The sequence below is a fragment of the Diabrotica undecimpunctata genome, chromosome 1 (assembly GCF_040954645.1).
Source record: "Diabrotica undecimpunctata isolate CICGRU chromosome 1, icDiaUnde3, whole genome shotgun sequence".
Taxonomy (NCBI): domain Eukaryota; kingdom Metazoa; phylum Arthropoda; class Insecta; order Coleoptera; family Chrysomelidae; genus Diabrotica; species Diabrotica undecimpunctata.
In genome coordinates this window covers 137,081,338-137,103,643 of record NC_092803.1, presented here as the reverse complement: position 1 = coordinate 137,103,643, position 22,306 = coordinate 137,081,338, and the positions used below count along the sequence as shown (strand labels likewise).

General features: G+C 32.5%; 1 protein-coding gene across 1 annotated transcript in view; it reads right to left on the bottom strand.

Moving 5' to 3' along the window:
- The window catches only part of LOC140432166 (pancreatic lipase-related protein 2-like), a 122,827-nt gene that overhangs the window by 52,947 nt on the left and 47,574 nt on the right, over nucleotides 1-22,306 (bottom strand). Inside the window, exon 3 of the mRNA XM_072519999.1 lies at nucleotides 13,426-13,648. Within this exon, the coding sequence (XP_072376100.1) occupies nucleotides 13,426-13,648 (223 nt within the window). The remainder of the gene's footprint in view (nucleotides 1-13,425; nucleotides 13,649-22,306) is intronic.

The following is a 22,306-nucleotide window of genomic DNA, read 5'->3' as shown; positions in this document are numbered from 1 at the left end:
TAAAAATATAACTATGATTTATTTATAAATGTTTGTTATTATTACAGATAATGGCACGGAGTAAAAAGAAAATTGAAATCAAGAAAAAAAATACTAATGTACGACAATGACCAAAACGAACATTTTTTCAATACGAACCTCAGCAAGTAAAGAATGCATTGGAAGCTATTCGAGGTGGAATAAAAGTAAGTACAGCATGTAATTTGTATGAAGTACCCCGTTCCACAATACGCAATAAGTTAAGTGGAAGAGCTCCAGAAACATCAGGCAAAGTCGGAAGAAGTCCAGTTTTAGGGAAGATCATAGAAGATCGGCTGGTACACTGGATCAAAACTACAGCTAAAATGGGTTTTCCTATTTGTCGAGAAGGCCTTAATTTTTCAATAAAAAAATTGGTAGAAGACAGTCAACTAAAAACCCCTTTTAAAGCAAATACTCCTGGGAGGAAGTGGTTTCATCTATTTATGCGTAGATTTCCAGAACTCTCATTAAAGCAGTCTGAATACATAAATAGAGCCAGATCATTAATTACTGAAGAAAAAATCCGAAACTGGTTCAAAGAAACTTTGGATTTACTTGGAGATGATAAGCATGTTTTGGATGATCCGGCAAGAATCTGGAATATGGATGAGACGTCTTTCTATTTATGTCCAAAAGGCGGTTTAATTTTAGCGGAGAAAGGTCTTCCAGTTTACAATACTTCATCCTCCTCGGACAAAGAAAATATAACCACTTTAATAACAGCAAATGCTTTAGGGAAAATGGCACCACCCCTTACACTTTTTAAATATGATCGGCTTCCTGAGAAGATCTGCAAAAATATTCCAAGAGACTGGGGAGTTGGAAAATCACCCAAAGGATCGATGACATCAAAGTGTTTTTACGAATACTTTTCAAATGTGTTTATTCCTTTTATTCACGAAAGTAATATTGCGTTGCCGATTATAGTTTTTTTGGACGGACATTCCTCGCATTTAAGTTTGCCTTTAAGTCGATTGTGCATGTTTACATCCAAATACGACACACATCCTTCAGCCGTTGGATGTCAGTTTCTTTTTTCCGTTAAAAAGTAAGTGGAAAACTGAAGTAAAAATGTACAGATTTCACAACGGCAGAGATGTCAAAAAAGATGACATTCCACAACTCCTTCAAAAAATTATGGATGAAATTGATTTTACTAAATCTCTACAAAATGGGTTTAAAACATGTGGACTTTTTCCGTTTTCTGCTAATAACGTAGATTATTGTAAAATCACATTAAAGAAAGAACCCATAGTAGTCTCTAGCAAAACGAAAACTTGTCTGACACATTTAAAATATTTGGAGTCTAAAATTCATCCCGACGTTTTAAAACAATTCAAACAGTCCAAATACGATGCTTTTGATGAATCATTGTACAATATATGGGTACAGTTTAAAAACGAAGAAGATTTATTACATGACCCTATTGAGAGTGTCAGCAAATTGTCGGCTGAGGAAATTCCTAACCATTATATGGTAGACAATTCCATTGTAATTGAAGTGGAAGATAATAATGTACTAACATCAACTCCAACAGTCTCTAATATTGTAGAATTTGACTTTCCAGAGTATAATAATCCTTCCTTTAAAGAAAGCAGTTTCATAGACAATGCTACAGAAATGTTAATAGATAAAGAGTTAGCAAAAAATTCTGATGTGGTTATGGACAATGAATCGACGGATCTATTGGAAAATAGCAGTGTTATTAATAAATTGACGGACTCGCCTATACCTTCAAATGTTGACTTAATGACTTCATCTGTTGGTACTACCATTGTCTATACTCCGAAAAGAAGGCCTGTAGACCTATTAAGTAACATTCTAATTTATCCCAGCGACGAAAACATTTCCAAGAAAACCAGAAAGCGTGAAATCTTACCTTCTGTGCTAACATGTAATACATGGTTGGAACTTGCGGTGGCTAAAGAAAAAGAAAAAGAACTTGAAATGGAAAAAAAAAAAAGAAAAAAAGAAGCAAGACAAAGAGGCGAAAAGAGCCTGTAAAGAAGAGAATCTAAAAAAAACTTCTAGGAAAAATGGAATTAAGATAAAATCTAAAGAGACTAAAAAAAACCGAACTAATAAACAAAACAGTTTCCGTGAGTAATGTAAAGGCCCCCGAAGATGTAAAACAAGTAATTGGAAACGGGTTAGAAAAGACCAATCTCACACAAGAATCAGGGGAGGAACCTGTCTGTGAGGAGGCCAAAAATATACAGAATGTAGTTGAAGAGAACCCTCTTGACATATGTACTGCGGACAAAGTATCTACATAAGTAATTGTACAGTACGAAAATAAGTTTTTCCCAGGAATAATTACTGACGAAAAAAATGGCAAGGTTTTAATCAGCACAATGGAAAACTATGGGAATGATTGGAAGTGGCCACAAAAAAAGGATGAAATTTGGTATGAAAAGGATGAGGTAATGGAAGAAATTCAACCACCTTTAAAAAAAAATTCATGGGGTTACTTTTTTGTTGAAGAGATCAATAAATATTATAAATTTTAGTAATTCGTGTTGATTAAAACTGTTGTAATAACAATTTTTTTTATTAAAACTACTATCCTTTTCATGTAATTTTATTAACATTTCTAGTAATTAAATATAATTTTTCTACCTTTAGTAAAAAAATGTGTTAGGTAAAATACTAGAAACTATCATCCTTATCTATGTAGAATTAAACAAATGGCCACAAATGGTTTCTGAATAAACCACATTAGGAGCAAAGTGGTCACAAATGGTACAAAGTTAGTTTTTATATGCTTTCTGAATTAAAAATACCTAACAAAATGTCCTTATAATTTAACTTCAAACGTAAGTGGCTATTAAATCAAACAAAGTTAACGTCATACGTTTGCTCAATTACAAGTCCGCAGCTCTAATTTTTGATTTTTAATGATTTATTAAGGCCAAGAAATTCCTTAAGATGGCCAAAAATGGTGCTGCTACCCTATTGTACCTTAATGTAACATGTCGCTAATAACCTTTCGTAGTCGATGCGACTGATATTAAATAAAAAAAATGTTCTGAATTGCATTTTTAGTTCTTAAAAATCTGTTTTTTTTTTGGTATAAATGAAGGATATACAAAAAAATAGTATGATCATTCTCACCCCGCAAGATCCAACTCACCTCTTTGTGAACATTTGAAAAACTGTTTGACTCAATTAGTCAGGCTTGAGATTGATTATAAGCGCTACCGTTGCATGCTATAAAATCATCAATGATCAATCTCACAACATTCATGGGTATCAGATTGATCACCCTTTTTTTTAAGATACGTGGATTTTCTTAACAATTATAACAAAACTGGTGTTAAAGCATTACTGTTAAGATATTAATATAATACGTGAAGTGTTTAAAGATAGAACAAATATAAAAATGTTTAAAAATATAAAAAAATAAAGTTAAAATTGAACAATTTAAATTAATTTGGTGCTCCAAAAACAAAAGATAAGGCAAAATCGTTAATTGTTTATAACTTTTATAGAAATCAACTTACACTGTTGTGATTGCTCTCAAAGAAAGTATTTACAGTGCTTAACAAATCCCCAAAATTTCAGCTCGATCCATCGATTAGTTTGAAAGTTATTTAGATTATTTTTCCCAGAGGTCATAAATTTATAATAATATATGACATCAAAGAATGAAGATATGATAATTCTACTCATACTGTATGAAACCTAAAGACTTTTACTTTCAATGTGCACCAAAAAAAAAGGTAAAAAAAATCATTTTTACAACCAAAAATTGTTTTGCAAAATTACTGTTATTTTTAACTCATAAACAATTAAAATAACTTTTAAACTGTTACCGGTGGACGAAATATATTTTCCTGAGGTAATATAACTACATATCATGTTTGAAGCAATTTTCTTTTATTTGTCTCACTACAAATATTTGGTCTCTAGTGGTCCCCTCTCCCTAAATCATCCTGGATATTCACCCTTCTTTACATTATGCTATTTATTCTTTCTTCTAATATCTTGATATTTTGTAACTTACACTTAAAAGCGATATATCTCTGCCACCTTCCATTTTTCTTGCATTACCTCTATATCCTAATATTTGTGTTACTTTTCTTTTCATAATTACTGTTTTAATGGGAATAAGGCACAATTAAAGCTTAAAATAAGTTTATTGACGTTTCAATTTCCACTTCGGAAATCATTCTCAAAATACATACAATAATAAATTAAACAAATTTTGTTTTTTGTTACTTGGTGAAAAATTCTTCTAATAATTTAATTTTATCTGACACATTTATATTGACAAATAAGACATATATTATACATTTTAAAGTAGACGACTTTAAAATGATATTGCCAATATTGCTGAGTTGCGTTCCTGGGACGACTTTATTGTAAGATAGTTCAGTCGATTACATGAAATCAACTTTTTATATATCATAGCCTATCTATATCCTTCAGAAAAAATCATAGCATGTGGTTCGTCTTTATAAAGACAACCACACTCCATGATGACAGTAAAATTCTCCTGTTAGTGATTCCATAGTAAATCATTCATTTCCTTATGCGTGTTTACATATTTGAGATCTATCAAATTCTCTATTTTTAATATAAGATTGATGTTCACTTATTCTAACTTAATGGCCTTAATGTTTCACCCAAATAAACCGATCGCATTCACAAGGTATTTTATAAATACAATTCTTTGTCCTTTCTTGTTCATTGTTAGGTTTAGTTTTAGATCAAATAGATCTCAATGTGTTTCTTGTTTTGAATGTTTTTGAAATGTTGAATTTATTTCCTATCTTTTTCAGTTTTTCTGATAATTCTTTTATGTATGGTATTCTCATTTTTCTTGCATTATTCCTTGTGTAGGCTGTAGCATCTCCTTCTAAGTTGTTCTGTTGTATTCGATCAATTGTTGAAAATTTCTTATTTATAAACGATAAAGGATAATCATTTTTTAATTAAACATATGTTAACAAAAGTTTTTCTTCTAAGAACGAATTTTCATTAGAACAAGTAATTTTGACTTCATAATTCCCTTTTTAATATTGTAATTTGATTTGTAATTTAGATATCTGTTGGTGTGTGTTGGCTTTCTATACACCTCAGTCTCATATCCAGTATCGTTCTTAGAGATTAAAACATCCAGGAAAGGTAGAGCGTTATTATAATCCTTTTTAGTGGTAAATGTTATTGTCTCTTCTTTATCACTTGTATCATTCAGGAGTGTGTCCAACAACTCTGATCTATGAGGCCATATTAAGAATACATCATCTACATATCTCCATAATACTGTGGGTTTTAAATTTTGTTTAGAAAGAATATTTGTTTCAAAATCTTCCATAAATATATCGGCTAATAATGGAGATAAACTAGAGCCCATTGCTTGATCAAAATTTTGGTTATAGAAGTCATTATTTAGATGAAAATAGGTATTATCAGTACATAATGTCAATAATTCCATTATAGCTGATATATTTAGTCTTGTTCTAGTTGCCAATATATCATGACTCTCTAATTTTGTCTTGATTATATTCAAAGTCTTATCTAATGATACATTTGTAAATAATATTTATGTTAAAACCTACTAAAATATTATTTGAATTAAATTGAATATTCGATAATTTATTTAAAAAATGTTAAGTATTTTTTATAAATGTGTCATATTTATTTGCAAATGGTTGTATAATATTTAATAAAAATTTTCTTTTCCCTTTTTTTTCCCTTGGTTTGAGTTCTTTACCGGTCTTGTCTATCGTATTAATTCAGTAGTTGATTAAAATGTTGTGTCCATAAGTTAAGCTCTGCTTTTTGGTCCCTTCTTAACTTCGTTATCTTTTTTAATTTCCTTACTTTCATTTCCTTTTACTCGCGATATATTCACGTGTTTCGTTGATTTTTTTCAGGTGCTTTATTCTTGGTTTGTCTTTTATTCCAATAATTTTTTCAGTATTTGTTATACTGTCCTTTTTTCCTGTTCTCTGCATTTTCGCCTAATACTTCTGCAGTTCGTATGATATACTTCTTTGTACCTTTCTCCAAAGAAAAAAAATAACTTGAACAATTTAAAACAAATCTGCTTTAAGTGTACCTATAAATATGAAGTCAACAATAAAATATCATTTTAGATGAGTTAACAATGTTTGGTGACTTTAATGTAATTTTTTATTAAAAAATGTTGTCAAAAGTTCGTGATTGTACATTTTTAATAATTATATATAGAATTTATTCGAATTACGTAAGAATAAGCGGTCATTTACCTTCTTATCAACAAACTGTATAATTTATAAACATTGAATCTCATAAAGAATTTCTGTGTTAAATGTTTAATTAAACATGATAATTTCTAGTGAATTAGAAACAAACTCATTAGTAATTATATAAATAACAGTTAAATGTACAATTCACATAGAAAATTCACAAACAAATTCTTAAATATACAATGAACGGCAAAAAAAGTGGGCACCCTATAAATTTTCGAAAAGAAAAATTCGTTGGAAGTTTTATCCACTGTTTCACATTGCGTCTTAATTTATGTAGCTTGTTTTTGACAGTTTTGACATTTATGTTGTTATTTTCTGTAGTCCTTGTTTATCTTCTAATTTAACAACATTTAAATTAACAGTAATTTTATCTTTTCAAACGTGGATTTCGACTAAGTGAATAAATAATATATGGTGTTATCTACGGTACATGTTGCTCGAATTATTGCATTGCTACAAGACGGAAGAAGTCAAGTTTATGTAAAGAAGAAGTTTATGTCCGCTCAGAACTATCGTAAATTCCAACATTTGTGCTTGACTTCTGGGTGGCACTTTCCCTCCGTGGACGTGGACTATAATTTTAGTGATTTTTTAGATAAGCTTGTCTTGATCTCAATAAGGCATTTCCTTTAATAACCATTAAGTCAAGTCAAAACATTACAAATCCTAGACTACCAAAGGTATCCGCATATCAGCCAAGAATATGCGTTTACTACTGTACATCAAAAAAGTTACTACCAACGTCTTTGTCACTGAATATATCTCCAAGTACAGAGGAACCTATCTAATACTTATCAAAACAGCTAAAAAAAATATACTATGAGAATCGTCTGGAAAGCTCTAAAAATGTTGCAAGGGAAACTTGGTCCATAATAAACGATCTTCGAAATAAAACTAACACAGCTCAAACATTTTCTCTTCTAAACCCTGAAAATCTAAATAAATACTTCGTTAATGTGAGTAAAAATATAACATCAGCTATTTTACCACAACAAGATCCTATTTCCTATCTCCCTAATTCAAGAAAGGTCTCGAATTCATTCTTTATAAGACCACTTGATAAATCTGAACTGAACCAAACAATCAGTAGTATTAAAAGCAAATCTTTCTGTAGTACTGATTGTCTATCCATAAAAATTTTCTTAAATCTCCCAAATAATATGTTGGAAGTCGTGGTCTCTCTAATTAACGATTCCTTTGAAAAAGGTATATTTCCAGAGTGCCTAAAGACAGCCATTATTATGCCTCTTCATATAGGTTGTTAAAAGTGTAATGTCTGCAACTATAAACCTATTGCCTTACTACCGGTCTTATCCAAAATTATTGAGAGACTTATAAAAGCCCGACTTATGTACTTTCTCGTTGAAAACAACACATAAAGTCAGTTCGGCTTTTTATCTAATAAATGTACCAGCGATGCTATGTTTTCTGTACCATATGAGGTCTATCAAGCACGAAACAATAATCTTTATACTGCCACTGTTTTTGTGACTATGCCAAAGCTTTTGATTGTGTAAATCACATTTTGATAAAAAGACTAGATTTCTACGGAATTCTAGGTATTTCTTTGAATTGGTTCCAATCTAATTGGGGAATAGGAAACAACTAGTTAGAGCAAATGATACTGACTCTAGTCACAAAAGCATTATATGTGGAGTACCACAAGGGTCAGTACTGGTTCCTCTACTTTTATTTATCTTTATAAATGACATCACTAACTTAAAAACTCTAATATTGCAACTCTTCATGCAATTATAGCTTCTGATCTACTTAAAATAAAAACCTGCTCCGACTCTAAGTTACTCTCTTTTAACGTGGATAAGACAGTAGCATTATCCCATAAAGGAGATCTTCAACCCTTGCTTCTTAATAACAGCCAGATCAGTATCGTTGATTCTCTAAAATTTTTTGGTATTTTTATAGACAGCAACCTTAAATGGTCCCTTCATATCGATTTGTTAAGTAAGAAACTAGCCTCAGCCTGCTATGCAATAAGATATGTTTCGAAGGAAATCAAGTTAGCATCTTCCAAAATAACATACTTCTCTTTGTTCGACTCTCATCTTCGATATGGCCTTCCTTTTTGGGATTCTAGTACAGCTGCCCAATCTGATGTTATTTTTAAATTACAAAAAAGAGCAGTACGGTATCTTTTTGGCCTCAGTAGAATAACACATTGCAGAAGCTTCTTCAAAAATCACGGGATTTTAACTCTTCCCTCTTTATATATGTTAGAAACTGTTTGCTTAATTCGTAAACACCTACATGCTTTTCCAACAAGACCTAATCCTGACTACTCCATCAGAAATTCAAGCTTTGATGTGTATTTGCCGATCCCGTCCACTGAGTTAGTAAAGAAATCTATATTATATTAGGCAAAAAAATTATACAATCATCTCCCTTTGCAACTTGAATCTACAACTTCTTTCCTTAAGTTCCGTAAATTGACAAAAGCTTATCTATCTGAAAGACCATATTATTCAGTGGCAGAGTTTCTTACAGTACGTTTAGGTACAAGCAACAAAGTATTTATATATATATATATATATATATATATATATATATATATATATATATATATATATATATATATTTATTTGGGTATCACATGCAGCAGCTCAAACTTATTCGTAAACTAGTTCGTAAGGTTTTAATATGCAATTTGCAATTTAGTGAAATTTTGCAATAGATTGCATATTTTATTGTTTTATTTTGTGATATTAACCATTTATGTAATTTTAGTAAATTTTAATTGTTATTGTTATTTTTTTGACTTTCTTTAAGATTTGTCCACAAAATTGTATAATTTTCAAGTACAATAAAGCATATTTCTATTCTATTCTATTCTATTCTATTCTATTCTATTCTATTTTATTCTATTCTATTCTATTCTATTCTATTCTATTCTATTCTATTCTATTCTATGTATATAAAACTTTAGGTATTTCGAGAACTATTATACGGAGAGCTTTCCTTCGCTTTATAGAGACTGGTACATACTCACGTTGACTTGGTTCCGGTCGTAGAAGAGTAACCTCGCAAAGTTTTATTGTGATGGAACTTTTGAAAAATCGCCATTCCACTGCAAACCGTGCAGGAGGTTCGAAATGTGAATCTAAGTGAGAGAACGGTTAGAAGACGCCTCAATAAAAGAGGATACATGGCATGAAGGCCGGGTATTGTTCTTGAATTACAACCCAGACACTGTAGGAATCGATTAATTTTTGCTCGACATCAACACTTGGATATACAGGATTGGAGCCGAATTCTTTTTACTGATGAATCGAGGTTCTGTTTGAAGTCTGGCGATGGCCGAGAGAGAGTTTGGAGATGGAGAAATGAAAGATATGCCCAAGGTTGTATGTCCCAGAGAAGAAAGTTTGGCGGTGGTCGTCTCATGGTTTAGGCTGGAATCTCATTTGAAGCTCGAACTGAACTTATTTTTATCAATGGCCCTCTGAATGCTCATCGATATATAGAGGATGTTTTGGCAGAAGCAGTAGTTCGATTTAGTCCCTTTGTTGGGGGCAATTTTATCTTTATGCATGATAATGCACGGTCGCATACTGCAAGAATCGTGATAAATTACTTGGGGGAAGTAAGAATTAATACTCTAGAATGGCCAGCCTACAGCCCTGATCTGAATACCATACAACATCTTTGGGATGAACTTCATAGTGGGTTATAATTCAACCAGGCCAGCCAGAAAGTCTTGCAGAACTTCAAAACATGCTTTATGAAAAATATGAACGTCTTCCTCAAGTTTTTATTCAAAATTTGCTCCTTTTCCTTCGAAATTATATGCAAATGGTTATTGATATTTTAAGACAGAATACCCGATATTAGACAATTTTGTTCAAGTTCACTCGTAAATTTTATTGTTTGTAATTCGTTTCGATATTACACTATTTTCTTTTATAGCCTTATAATTAAATAAATTATGTTAAGGAATTAAGCAGTAATGGCCATTTTTTGTTTTAACAATGAAATATGTTGAGTATACAATATGAAACAGCGCATAAAACTTCTAATGAATTTTCATACATTTATTTATTAATTACAATAAAAGCACGTGTCAATAAATCAAAGAGGTCATTTTTCAATTATGCTTTGTTTATCTAAATTGTAGATGATTCTTCCCAGTCAAATTGACATAAAAACAAGCCCGTTCTGAATACTTCATTAGGCAAAAGTAGTCGATTACCAAATGAGGTCAACAAAAGCTTTTATTGTGCTTCTAGTAATTAATACGATATAGTTGTGTTCCAGAAAAGAACACTCCGCTCAAAACTTCGAGCATACACTAACTAGAGCCAGCCATCATACATTGAGCGCGAAACGAGTATTGCAAGAGGGAGAACAAATACAACAACATGCTATCTCCCTCGCATGTTAAGAAGAAAATATGGTAATGTTCTATCCAGCACACTTCAAAGAACATTAAATATCTTTACTAGGTGGTTCGACAGAGAAAAACTCTGTCAATCCTAGTAAAATAGTAGTAATCTGTAGAAATATATAAATCAAACAGATATAGTTGCTATATATGACTGTAGTCAGACGTATGAGTACGTATGGCGCACTAATATGGTGGTCTAAATGCAATCAAAACACCACCAAAGAGAAACTAATTAAGCTCCAACGACAGACATGCTTAATCATAATAGGGGCGATGTCGACTACCCCCATGGAGGTTATGCTTGATCTTCATCCATAACATATATGGATGGAGAAGGAGATGAAAGTAGGAGCTTCCAGAAGGCGGATAAAAAGCAAAAGGATACGGCAATCAAATCTAGAGAGATAATTAAAAATTACTCTGAGTTGGAAATGGTGCCAGATGCAATGCAACCTAAATATAATTTCGAAAAGCCATTTCCCGCCCTTTTTTCAGAAAGTGACGAATAGGAGCCGAATAAAACGAATCCTATAATGGCAAGTCAATGCTGCTATACTGACGGCTGTAAAACTGATGAAGGAGTTGGAGCTGAAGTACACGGAGGGAAACCAAGACTAAACCTTAGTAAAAGCCTAGATAATCACACTACAGGAACAGACCTATAAAAAATTATATCTGATAGCCAGGCGGCATTAAAGGCACTGGAATTGAATCGGATTAACTTCAAGTTAGTTTGGAACTCTCTTCAGAATCTGATTCGGATCTGAAAAAGTAACAAAGTAAGTTTACTCTGGGTGTCGCCTGGACATGCTGGTATTAAAGGGAACGAAAAAGCGGACCTCCTTACCACGGGAGGGACAAAAGAAACATTCATAGGCTCAGAAGCTTCATTGGTATAGCAAGAAGCTTAGCCAAAAGACCAATATAGAACTGAGTGGAACGGATGAAACGTAACCACTGATACAAACAAGTTGGTCTCAAATATTCAAAGGTTTTTATATATGAACCTTCGAAGAAGAGTTCCACAGATCTATTAGACCTGAATAGGAATGATTTACGAATTATCGTAGGTCTCCTAACAGGACATTGTCGCCTCAATGGACACATGATCAATATCGTACTAGCATTATCAACTACAGCACCACGGGTTGTACATAACCTAACCTCTGAGTACAAGGTACGAGAGAGATGCAGTCCATGCAGTTTGATTCGCTCTCTCTGTCGGTAAACGTCTCGCGCTCAGCGCATTAAAAGGTTGCCTCTAGTTATGCTCGAAGGCTTAAAACCATATAATATCGTCTCCACAAACAACTTAAAGTGACTCGGCGCAGGTAGCATAACGTTATCTACTTTTGAATATATACAATTTTGGTAACCTTTTTCATAAATTAAAAATCTCTACTTATAAATAAACTCATAAATCAATTTCATATATAAGTAAATCAAAGTATTTCTTTAACTAATTCCAATGGTACATCTTACTGGTGACAAACGCAGAAAAGAAATTTATTGTACACACTCTCCAGTACAGATTTCCAGTCTCCATTTATCTCGGTCGTTCCAAAAGTTTTCTTCAACTTCCCTCTCCCTTAAGTCTTTATCGATTCCTTCTCTTCAACTTAATGTCGGTCTACCTTGCTTTCTTCTTCCATGCAGTGTCCAGTTCAATACTTTCTTTGGTATTCTGTGTTCATCAATTCTTTGGAAATGTCCATACCATCTTAGTTGATTTATTCTGATGTCCTCAGTTATATTGTGTTTAACAGTTTTCTTGATATTTACTTCTAGCCCCCATAGTTTGTATTCTTTGATAAGTCTACGGGTCATATATTCGAGGTGTTCGTTTACGGGTCATATATTCGAGGTGTTCATAGTCTTGTTCCATCACTATCTGGTCGTCTGCAAAACTCAATGTGTACAATATTGCGTCGTTTAGAGGAATTCCCATGTTTCTGCATTTCCTTTTTTCACGTCTTCATCGCTTGCTCCGAGTAGATCTTAAACAAAGTAGGAGACACGCAGCATCCTTGTTTGAGTCCTTTGCTGATAGTGAAACCCTTGGATACCTCCTGACATTTTTTTATTTTACTTGTTTTGTTCTTGTAGGGGTCTTGAACAGCCTTGATTAAGGTTACACTAATATTTGTTTTCTCGAGAGCTTTCCAGAGTTTTTGTTGTGGCACACTATCATAAGCTTTCTTAAGATCCACGTAGAGGAGATGTATTGGTTGATTTCGTGCTACTTTTTTTCGATTAGCTGGGTAACAGTAAACAGATGGTCAATAGTTGATCTACCTGCTCTAAAGCCGACCTTTTCTTCGGCCTCCATATCACAGAATTCATTTTTCATTCTCTTTTTGATGAGTTTCCCGTAAACTCTCTAGATGGTGCTAAGGACTGCGATTCCTTGATAATTGTCACATATTTACTTCCCTTCTTATGTATTGTTGTGATAAACGATGTCCTCCACTCCTCCGATATACTCTCTCCGTTAATACATTTTTGGTAAAGGAAAGAAGAATCCGATTTCTTTAAAACTGTAATGCAGTTTACTTAAGCTAAATTACGGATTTGAAGTTGCTAAAGCAACCACTCTTTATAATAGTATTTATTAATATAGAAAATGTTAAAGTAGTTTGTTTGTATCGTTACGCACATTTTGACTATATGTATTAGGTATACAAATGTAATTTTTATATTTCATTAATATAGCTAACACGGTATTCATTAAAAAACTGTTTATGACTAGAACCTTTAAAAACTTACACTTAAACAAGGTTCTTTAACCAGGGTATTATAGTCAACGATAATAACATTGTAGTTTCCCCTGTAGAAATAGGCGTCCCGCATATCTGTACTAGGTGCGTACATTCTACCTCCACCAAATCCATGAATGACGATTTTGGTAGGATACGCTCTGTTGAATTGGCTATTGAATAGTGATTCTTCTTTGGTTGTATCTAAAAGCTCTGGTTTCTTTTGAGTCCTCCTGAAAAAAAAAAAGAATTAATTAATATATATTGGTATCTTAATGGAACAATCATCCAAAAATACTTATGTCGAATGGTAAATGGTAAAGGAATGCTGAAAAATATAACAACATTCATTCAAAAAAATCTCTACAAGACTATGATAAATAAAAACATATGGGCTTTTTCTTATAACTTTTGAAGCGAAGCTTTTATACTGGCGTTATATTATACTTTTTTACCTCTGCAGTAAAATGATGAGGAGAACGTCACGGAAGTAGCGCCACAAGATGGCGTCGTCACGGGTACTGTCATAGAATAGCGCTTCTTGACATCGATTCACTACTCTCGATCAATTCGTTTCTAGTCATCATATATTTACTCTAAGCAGGTTTAAATTAAAAACTTCATGAAAAATAACTAACAAAATATAGATGTTAAATGAGAAGTAAAAAATTTAAAAATCCCTAAAAAGTTCGGTTCGTAGCGTTTGTCACAATTTAATAAAAGTCATAAATGTTATCCGATAATAACAACATTCAATCATATGTATAAATGTTTCTAAAAATCCCCTTTTAAAATAATTTCATATAAATACAATTATTATTTTTAAACATATTATTTAGTTTATATAATAATTAAATTTATTATTAATATTTAGTCTGAATTTAACAGGTTTGTCATAAGTAAACAACGTATGCTTTGTTAATACGTTAACAGGTGGCGTTAGGAGTAAACATAATAATTTATTGAATTTGTTTCAAATATAAAAATAAATAAACAATAAAATTACTTTATTTAATTTTAAATATATTACTTAAATTTTAAAAATCCAGAAAACAGTATGAAGCTCAGCTTTAGTCTACGGTACTACCTACTGTTCCACTTTTTTTTTTAAATAGGACGATTTTAGAACTTATTTATCTTGTACTGACGTATAGACATATTTCATTGATTCATATTACAGGAGATGGATCTTTGCTTATACCACTCTCGTCCATTATCTTTATGAATTTCGCCAAGCAATTGTGTAAAGTTCCATAATCTAGCAAATTCCTTCAATCTCTAGATTCTGTAGATGGACTAAGTTGACAAAGTCAAAGTGTAGGTATTTATAATGGATAGTGATTCTCAAATAGATTACTTTATGTCAAGAGAAATGTCTCTTTTAAAGAGAATAAGATATACATGAATGTAAAGGCTACACAGTAATAATTTGTAAAACCGTAAGGCAACTAAATAAACTCCAAACCAAAATAACTACGAGCACAAGAAATCAATGACGATAATTAAGGAATAGGAAAAATGTGTATTCAAGAAAGAAATAGAAGAAAAATCGGCTGACACATTAAAGGGAGTCATACTAGCCTTTGGGTAAATATTGTTAGTATTATTAGAGATATTGTAATTTAGATACTTAAGAAAACGCCAGGAAAAAAAGAGTAACGACTGATCTGATGGTAGTTTCGCGGAGTTCAAGAAAAAACAAGAGAGAAGAGAAAACTATATAAAAAATAGATTTCATACGGGAGTTCAAAATTATTGTCATTACTATTGGCTCCACCGCTTAGGTTGAGTCTTAGACTGTTCAATTAATCCAATCCATTCATTACTTTGTCTAACTCTATGTAGGAAGTGTGAACGAGAAGAAGAAACTCTAGAGCATGTCCTACGTGAATGCCCGGAGTTATCGTTAATACGAGAGTACGCGTTCGGCGAGTCCTGGTCCACACCTGCCCACATAAGAGAGATGTCTCCTGGTGACTTGTCCACCTTCCTAGAAATGGCAGGATGAACAATGAGCTAAGGGTGACACTTCCCTGGGAGGATGCACAATGGGTCAATTGTAGCCTAAGTGCTGTAAAACTAAACTCGCTCTCCCTACTCTACAGATACAGATACAGATACTTTGTCTAACTTTCGATTCTAGTTCTAGTTCTCTCAAATCCTACTGTACTTGGTCCATATATCGTATTTTTGACACCCTTGTCTCGCACCATGTATGATTAGGTTATAATTCTTACGGGTTCAAAAAGTTCCATGCTCTCAATATACCTTATCTATCTAAGAATTCCAATCTTAATCAGCTTCGAAATTATATCGTTGTCTTCAAATGTAATTTTTGTATACATCACTAAATATATATATATATATATATATATATATATATATATATATATATATATATATATATATATATATATATATATATATATCGAAGAACCTTTCAAATTTTCTTAGTTGCGATTCGTCGGATTTTGTCAGTACCCAAGTTTCTGAATCATAAGTCACTACGGTTTGATCAGGGTTTTACAGATCTAGCATTTCATTTTCCTGATAAATACGGTATTGCCCAAAATAAACAGTACTGAAACTGAAACATAGATGTCTCTTTGTGGGAGCTGTCATATTCAAATTAACTAGTATAGACCTATCAAGTAATCCTTAAACAATTAATTATTAAGGCCTAATTGTTAAAAATGGTGTTAAGTACAGAGGAGAAAGTGTTTCTTGTGGAGCATTATTTTCGCTCATACGGAATCGGCCGACTTAATAGTGCAAGTCTGCAATACGTGTATGATCAATTCACACAACGGTTTAATAAACGTTCTTCAAGTAATGCTGTAATTTTAGAGGTTGTTGAAAAGTTTAGAAATACGGGTAATGTACTGTGCCAACAAAAAGAAAACTCAGGGCGTCCCAGGACAGTTAAAAACAACGATAACCATGAACGTGTTTTTGAGCGGATCTTGGAAAATCCGAAAACTTCCTTGCAATGAATCCTGAAGGAGCTGGGTGCATTTTCGTATGTGATTCAGGTACATTAACAATTATATCCCAGGAAAGATCACATTAGAGTAGAATATTGTGCCAGAATTCTTGCATTACTGTATGAAAATCCTGAATTTTTAAAAAATGTATGGATTGCAGACGAAGCACATTTTTGTTTGGCAGGCCATATAAATCGTCACACAAATCGATTTCTGTGCTTTGTCAGATCAGATGAAGTTCAATAAGTTCCTTTACATAGCGCAAAAGTGAGTGTCTGGTGTGCAATTTCGGGACACGGAGTCCATTGGTCCATACTTTATCGAAGAAAATGATAGGCAAGTCACACTTAATTAACAGAGGTACATACAAATTTTAACATGCTTTATCCCTGATCTACGTCAATTTTGTCGTGCACGTAATTTGGCATTTAGAGACCAATTTTTCCAGCAGGATGGGGCAACTTGTCATACTGCTGTCGCAGTTTGTCAATTTCTTCAGTTACATTTTCCAAACAAATTCATTTCACGATTTACTGACTTCCCCTATCCTGCACATTCTCCAGACTTGACGTCTCCAGACGCATACATTTGGGGCATGGCTAAAACTGCTGTTTTTAAACGGGCACCACAAACCATTAATAAGTTAAAGGATGCCGTTAGAGCCTTCTTCGCTGACTTGAGACAAGATGTATTCCATAACATTACGATAAATCTGAATATCGGTATGAAGTCTGTCTTGAGAGAGGAGGAGCTCATTTAATACATGTTATATAGTGTCAATAATATATATATATATATATATATATATATATATATATATATATATATATTTTTTTTTAAAACAATAAAATAATTACAAGTTCAGTACTGTTTATGTTGGGCTATACTGTATATCTGATTTAAAATATCTCAAGAATACATTTTATGTCCAATTAGATAGATTCTGCGATTAATTTCTGTCTTTGTGTTGTCTCTATGTATTAGGTATCTCGCGTTTCATTCCCTTTGGTTATTATTGCTTTCTGCATAATGAGTTGTAATAATAGAGTATTTTTATTTTCCCATCAAATGTCCTGAGTACTTATGTTTTTGTCTTTTGCTAGTCAGGTACTTCCACGTTTGACACTATTTGAACCCATGATATGATTTTTTTGTAACACCAAAATTCAAAGGCGGCTAATGTACTGGATTTAATGTCCACGCATCCATGGAGTAAAGAAGAGTAGAGAACAGGTAACACCGAAGCATCCTTAGGTGTAGCTCTAATCTTATATTCCGATAAATAGAAAATTTTTAAGTTTAATGAATGATGTATATGCTATTTTAATACATGTTTGTATGCATGTAGTAATTTCTGAACCAATTCCATTATCTATTACAATTTGTGCTCATTGATTCCAGTAAAGGTTTGTTATTATTCTTAAGTCTATTTTGTCTATGCTATTTGAACTAATTTTTTGTCTTACTTTGTTAAATACATATTCAAAATCAACGTATCAATCATGCACATCCACATTAATATCCATACATCTTTTAGCTATTATATTAAAAGCAATTAACGCCTCTCTGGTTCCTATTCCGTTTCTGAACCCAAACTGACTATCATGTGTTTATGTTCCAGTTTTTTTATTTATACGACCATGTATTATTTTCAAGAATAATTTGAGAACATGACTTATTAATGATGTATGTTCTGTAAATGATCTATGTTCTGTGTAATGATGTATGTTCTGTAAATCTGTAATGATGAATGTTCTGTACTCACTGCAGACTTTATCGTTTGTATTTTTAGGGATAGCAAAAACGAGGAGAGTAACCATTGGTTCGGTATATGTCTTGTTTTGTATATTCTGTTAAACAAGTCTACGATAATGTCTAAGGTTTTATCATTTTATACATTTTAAGATTTCTACTGGGATTTGGTCTGTATCTTGAGAAATCTATAATAGAGTATTCTGGTATACCAACGTTACAGTATTCACATACTCAATAACCCGTGTTGTTGTCCCAAAGTGGCAAAGTGTTGTGTGCTATAAAGATTCCAATAAAACTGGAAGGTACATTTTGTAAAACTACTATAAGACGTTCTTCTCCGTTTTCTTACTGTTTAAAAGCAATTCTGTTTGTTTATAGATGGATTAATACTCCTATGGATGGTTTTCATTCCGTCTTGGATTGACAAATTGCCAGTCCATTTGCTTTTTGTACTTGATCTCTCACTCCTTTGTCCAGGTCTCCATAGCTGGATACTGTAATTCCAAGGTATTTTATTTTCATTACTTATTTAATACTGATTGGTTTTTTTTTTCAATTAAAATCCGTCAACTATATTTGACTTTTGAGAAGGCTCCTAAAGTTCAAAACTGAACAGATATATTTCTTTTATGTCGTAACTTATCTTCGTTATTTGATTATCATCTAAGCTATTATTTAAATGCATACATAATTGTTAATAAAAAAATTATCTGCCTTTTATTGCAACACATTATCCGGGGAAAGTAATAAATTTGAAATAAATGCTACCTTGACAGGTAGGTATGCAAGCGTTGCAAAAAAATTTATGCCTATATAAACGACAAATTACTATGGTTAATCGACTATTGTTATTCTACATGAAAGAACAAGTGTTTTCTATATTATTTGAATACAATTGAGGTCAATATAATAATGGAAGTTTTCAATTCAGACGAAACGCACTTTTCATTGATGGGTGTGATGAATATCGATTCATGTAGGGGCGATCAGGAATTATTAAAAAATTTCTTGAATTGCAGAAGTGAAAATGATGTGAGTTACAATCAAATGTAACGAGAGGAAGGTGAGGATCTTTCCATATCTCAAGACAATAATTCGTGTAGAAGAAATTGTTTTAAGTCTCTTACAGTTAATAATTTCATATTACACTGTATAGATAACAGGGTAGAAAGTAATAAACAAGTTATAAGACAAAGACAGAGAAGTGTATACCCTACAAGTCGGACTGAAATGATGGTGAAAATGTAAGAAAAGCTTTTTATGATAGGATAAAAACCTTTTTTTAATTAGCTTATGGTGGCTAAGTTAACTTATCACATAAAAAAGTAAACAAAATCGTTCTCAGATTATTTTATGACGAAAAGAATAATACGTGGATTTAAGGAATGCAAGGATAGTATGATTGTAAACCAACCACATAATTGCGTGTGCTGGACGCTGTGTGAATGTTAAAATTTGAGAAAGAAAATAAACAGCTTTATTTAAAAAAGAATTTCATCGCTTTACTTATTACACCTATTTCTCAAATCCTTGTTATTTTTTGTCTGCTCTTCCAACGCTATTTTATATACCTAACCTAACCTTAATCAGATCTGAAGAATTGGCAAATGGTAATAACTACCGAACCATTACACTAATTTTACACCCAAGTTAAATTGTGCGGTAGCTCATTCAAAAAGCTCAACAATTCAAAACTCCTATCATCTGTTTTCTGGATTACCAGAAGACATTTGACTATGTAAACAATAAAATTTGGTGCAAAATTCTACACGAAATTGCAGTTTCTGATCATTTATCAGCTCTGATGGAAAGCTAATGGCAGTATCTTTGTCGCAGCCAAAAAGATTTCAAACCTTAGATATGCAAACTCTAGTAAATTGCAGCCAAAGAAGAAATGTCAAGCCTGCTGTAGTTAGTGGAAATTGGGAGCAATAGATGTGGTATTAAGATCAATAGACAAAAAAAAAAGGTTAACAACCAGAGCCTTGAACCAGTTTGAAATGGTTAACTAATTCAATTATCTAGAATCCTACCTACATCAGAAATGCAGTAACTTATCTTGTAAAACCGAAATACGCAGTGGAATCTTCTTCTTATAGTGCCTATCAGTTTCGGATGTTGGCGACCATCATGTTGTGTTGAACCATGTACGTATATTCTTCGGGGCCAGAAAATCCTATGCCTTCCTGGACCTCGTTTTCCTTCTATTTTCCCTATAAAATCAGTTGTAACAATATTTCGCTGTTCCTTATTAGGTTACCGAGGTATTCGATTTAAGCTGATGTCCTGATTAGTAAAGTGGTCGGTATAAGATATCTTTAGAATTCGACCATAAAGCCACATTTCGAAAGCGTTAATTTTTTTGCACGTTCACGACTCAACTCCATACGACAGTATAGGAAAGATATAACATGATTTTTATGAGTATGGATAAATCATGACGTTTGAGTAGCTGAGTATTTTTTTAAATGCGGATCTTGCTTTCTCTACCCTCTATTCGATTTCTAGAAAATGGTCTCGATTTTCATTGACGTTCGTACCAAGGTAGGTGTATGTTTTAAATATTTCTATTTGTTAACCGTTTACACTGATTCGTCCAAATTGCTGATCCTTCTTAGATATCATCATACATTTTGTTTTTTTAATGTTAAGTCAAAGTCCATTCTTCTTCTTCAAGTGCCGTCTCCATCAATGGAGGTTAGCGGTTATGGTGGCAAACGTTTGTCCATATCTCTGACTTATTTCTGTGATCCTGGATGGCTTTATAACTGTCAGAGAATATCTGATGTTAATAATACATTCTCCGTTAATTCGAATTCCGGCTTCAACATCCTTTAATGCTTTTTGAAAGATTTTCTCAGAGTATATGTTGAACAGCACGGGTTATAGTATACATCTCTCTGTCAAAGCCCTCGTTTGATTTTTATATTATTGAATTCTCCTGCCTCTGTACGGATAGACGATGTTTGATTCTAGTAAAAATTGTTAATAATTGTTAGATCACATTTGTTTATTTCAATATTTGTTATTATCTCTATTAGCTTTTCGTGTTTTACTGTATCTAACGCCTTATGATAATAATTGAAGTATGCATAAACATCGCAATTCAAGTTTCTACATCTTTAAAAAAGCACTTGTATGCTAACGAGAGCCTCTCTCGCACCCATTGCATTCCGAGAACCAAATTATGTATGGCTGATTTTTTCTTCGCATAGTTTATAAATATATTCTTTGATGTATGATTATTAAAAATAATTTTAAAATATGGCTAAGCTGATGGTTAGGAAACGGAGAGGCGGACTAAATGGGGTTCTATCCCTATTCGATACGCAAATCGAATAGTTAAATCAAGCCAAATATTCGTTAAAAATTACACAAAAAGCTGACCTTCACAGAACACGTGAAACAAACGGCCAAAAAAGCTAAAATAATTAGAATTCAACTCGCATCGTTAATAGGTCGGTATAATAAACTGAGATTCAAAACAAAGATTAGGATGGTAAACTGTATAATTTTGCCAACACTAACATACATCTCGGCCGCATGGGGACATACTTGCAAATCCAACAGAAACAAAATACCAATAGTTCAGAACCATATGTTAAGAAAGGCTCTGAATATACCTAAGTACGTTCCATTAAGGTACGTATTTAGGGTCTCAGAACAAAATAGAATCCTGAGAACAGTGGATGAAAAAGCACACGTGATTTTCAACGGTATCAGGAACTCCCCAAGTAAACTATTAAGAGAGTTGTCAGACTATGACGAAAACCAGAGGACAGTACATAGGTGGCCCAGATAGCAGCTAGTTAAAAATAGAGAAGACTCTGAAGAACGGCGAAGAAATGATAGCTACGCAGTAATCAGTACGCAGTAACAGAAGACCCAAGAGATATTTGCATAAAAGATATTTTATTTAGTTCTTTTTACTTTTAGTAATTAGTTACACTATACATTAAAAAAAAAACAAAAAATGTATACACCGGCTGTGTGTGGCTATATATACCTGTAAATGCACACTCCAACTATTATTACTTCTATTATTACTTCTAACATTATTTTCTCTTGACCATGTACGAATAACCTTCTGTTACAGTAGTCATGCAGTGCCAAAACAATACAAAAAAGTAGTGTGAAGCAGTACAGGCCGAA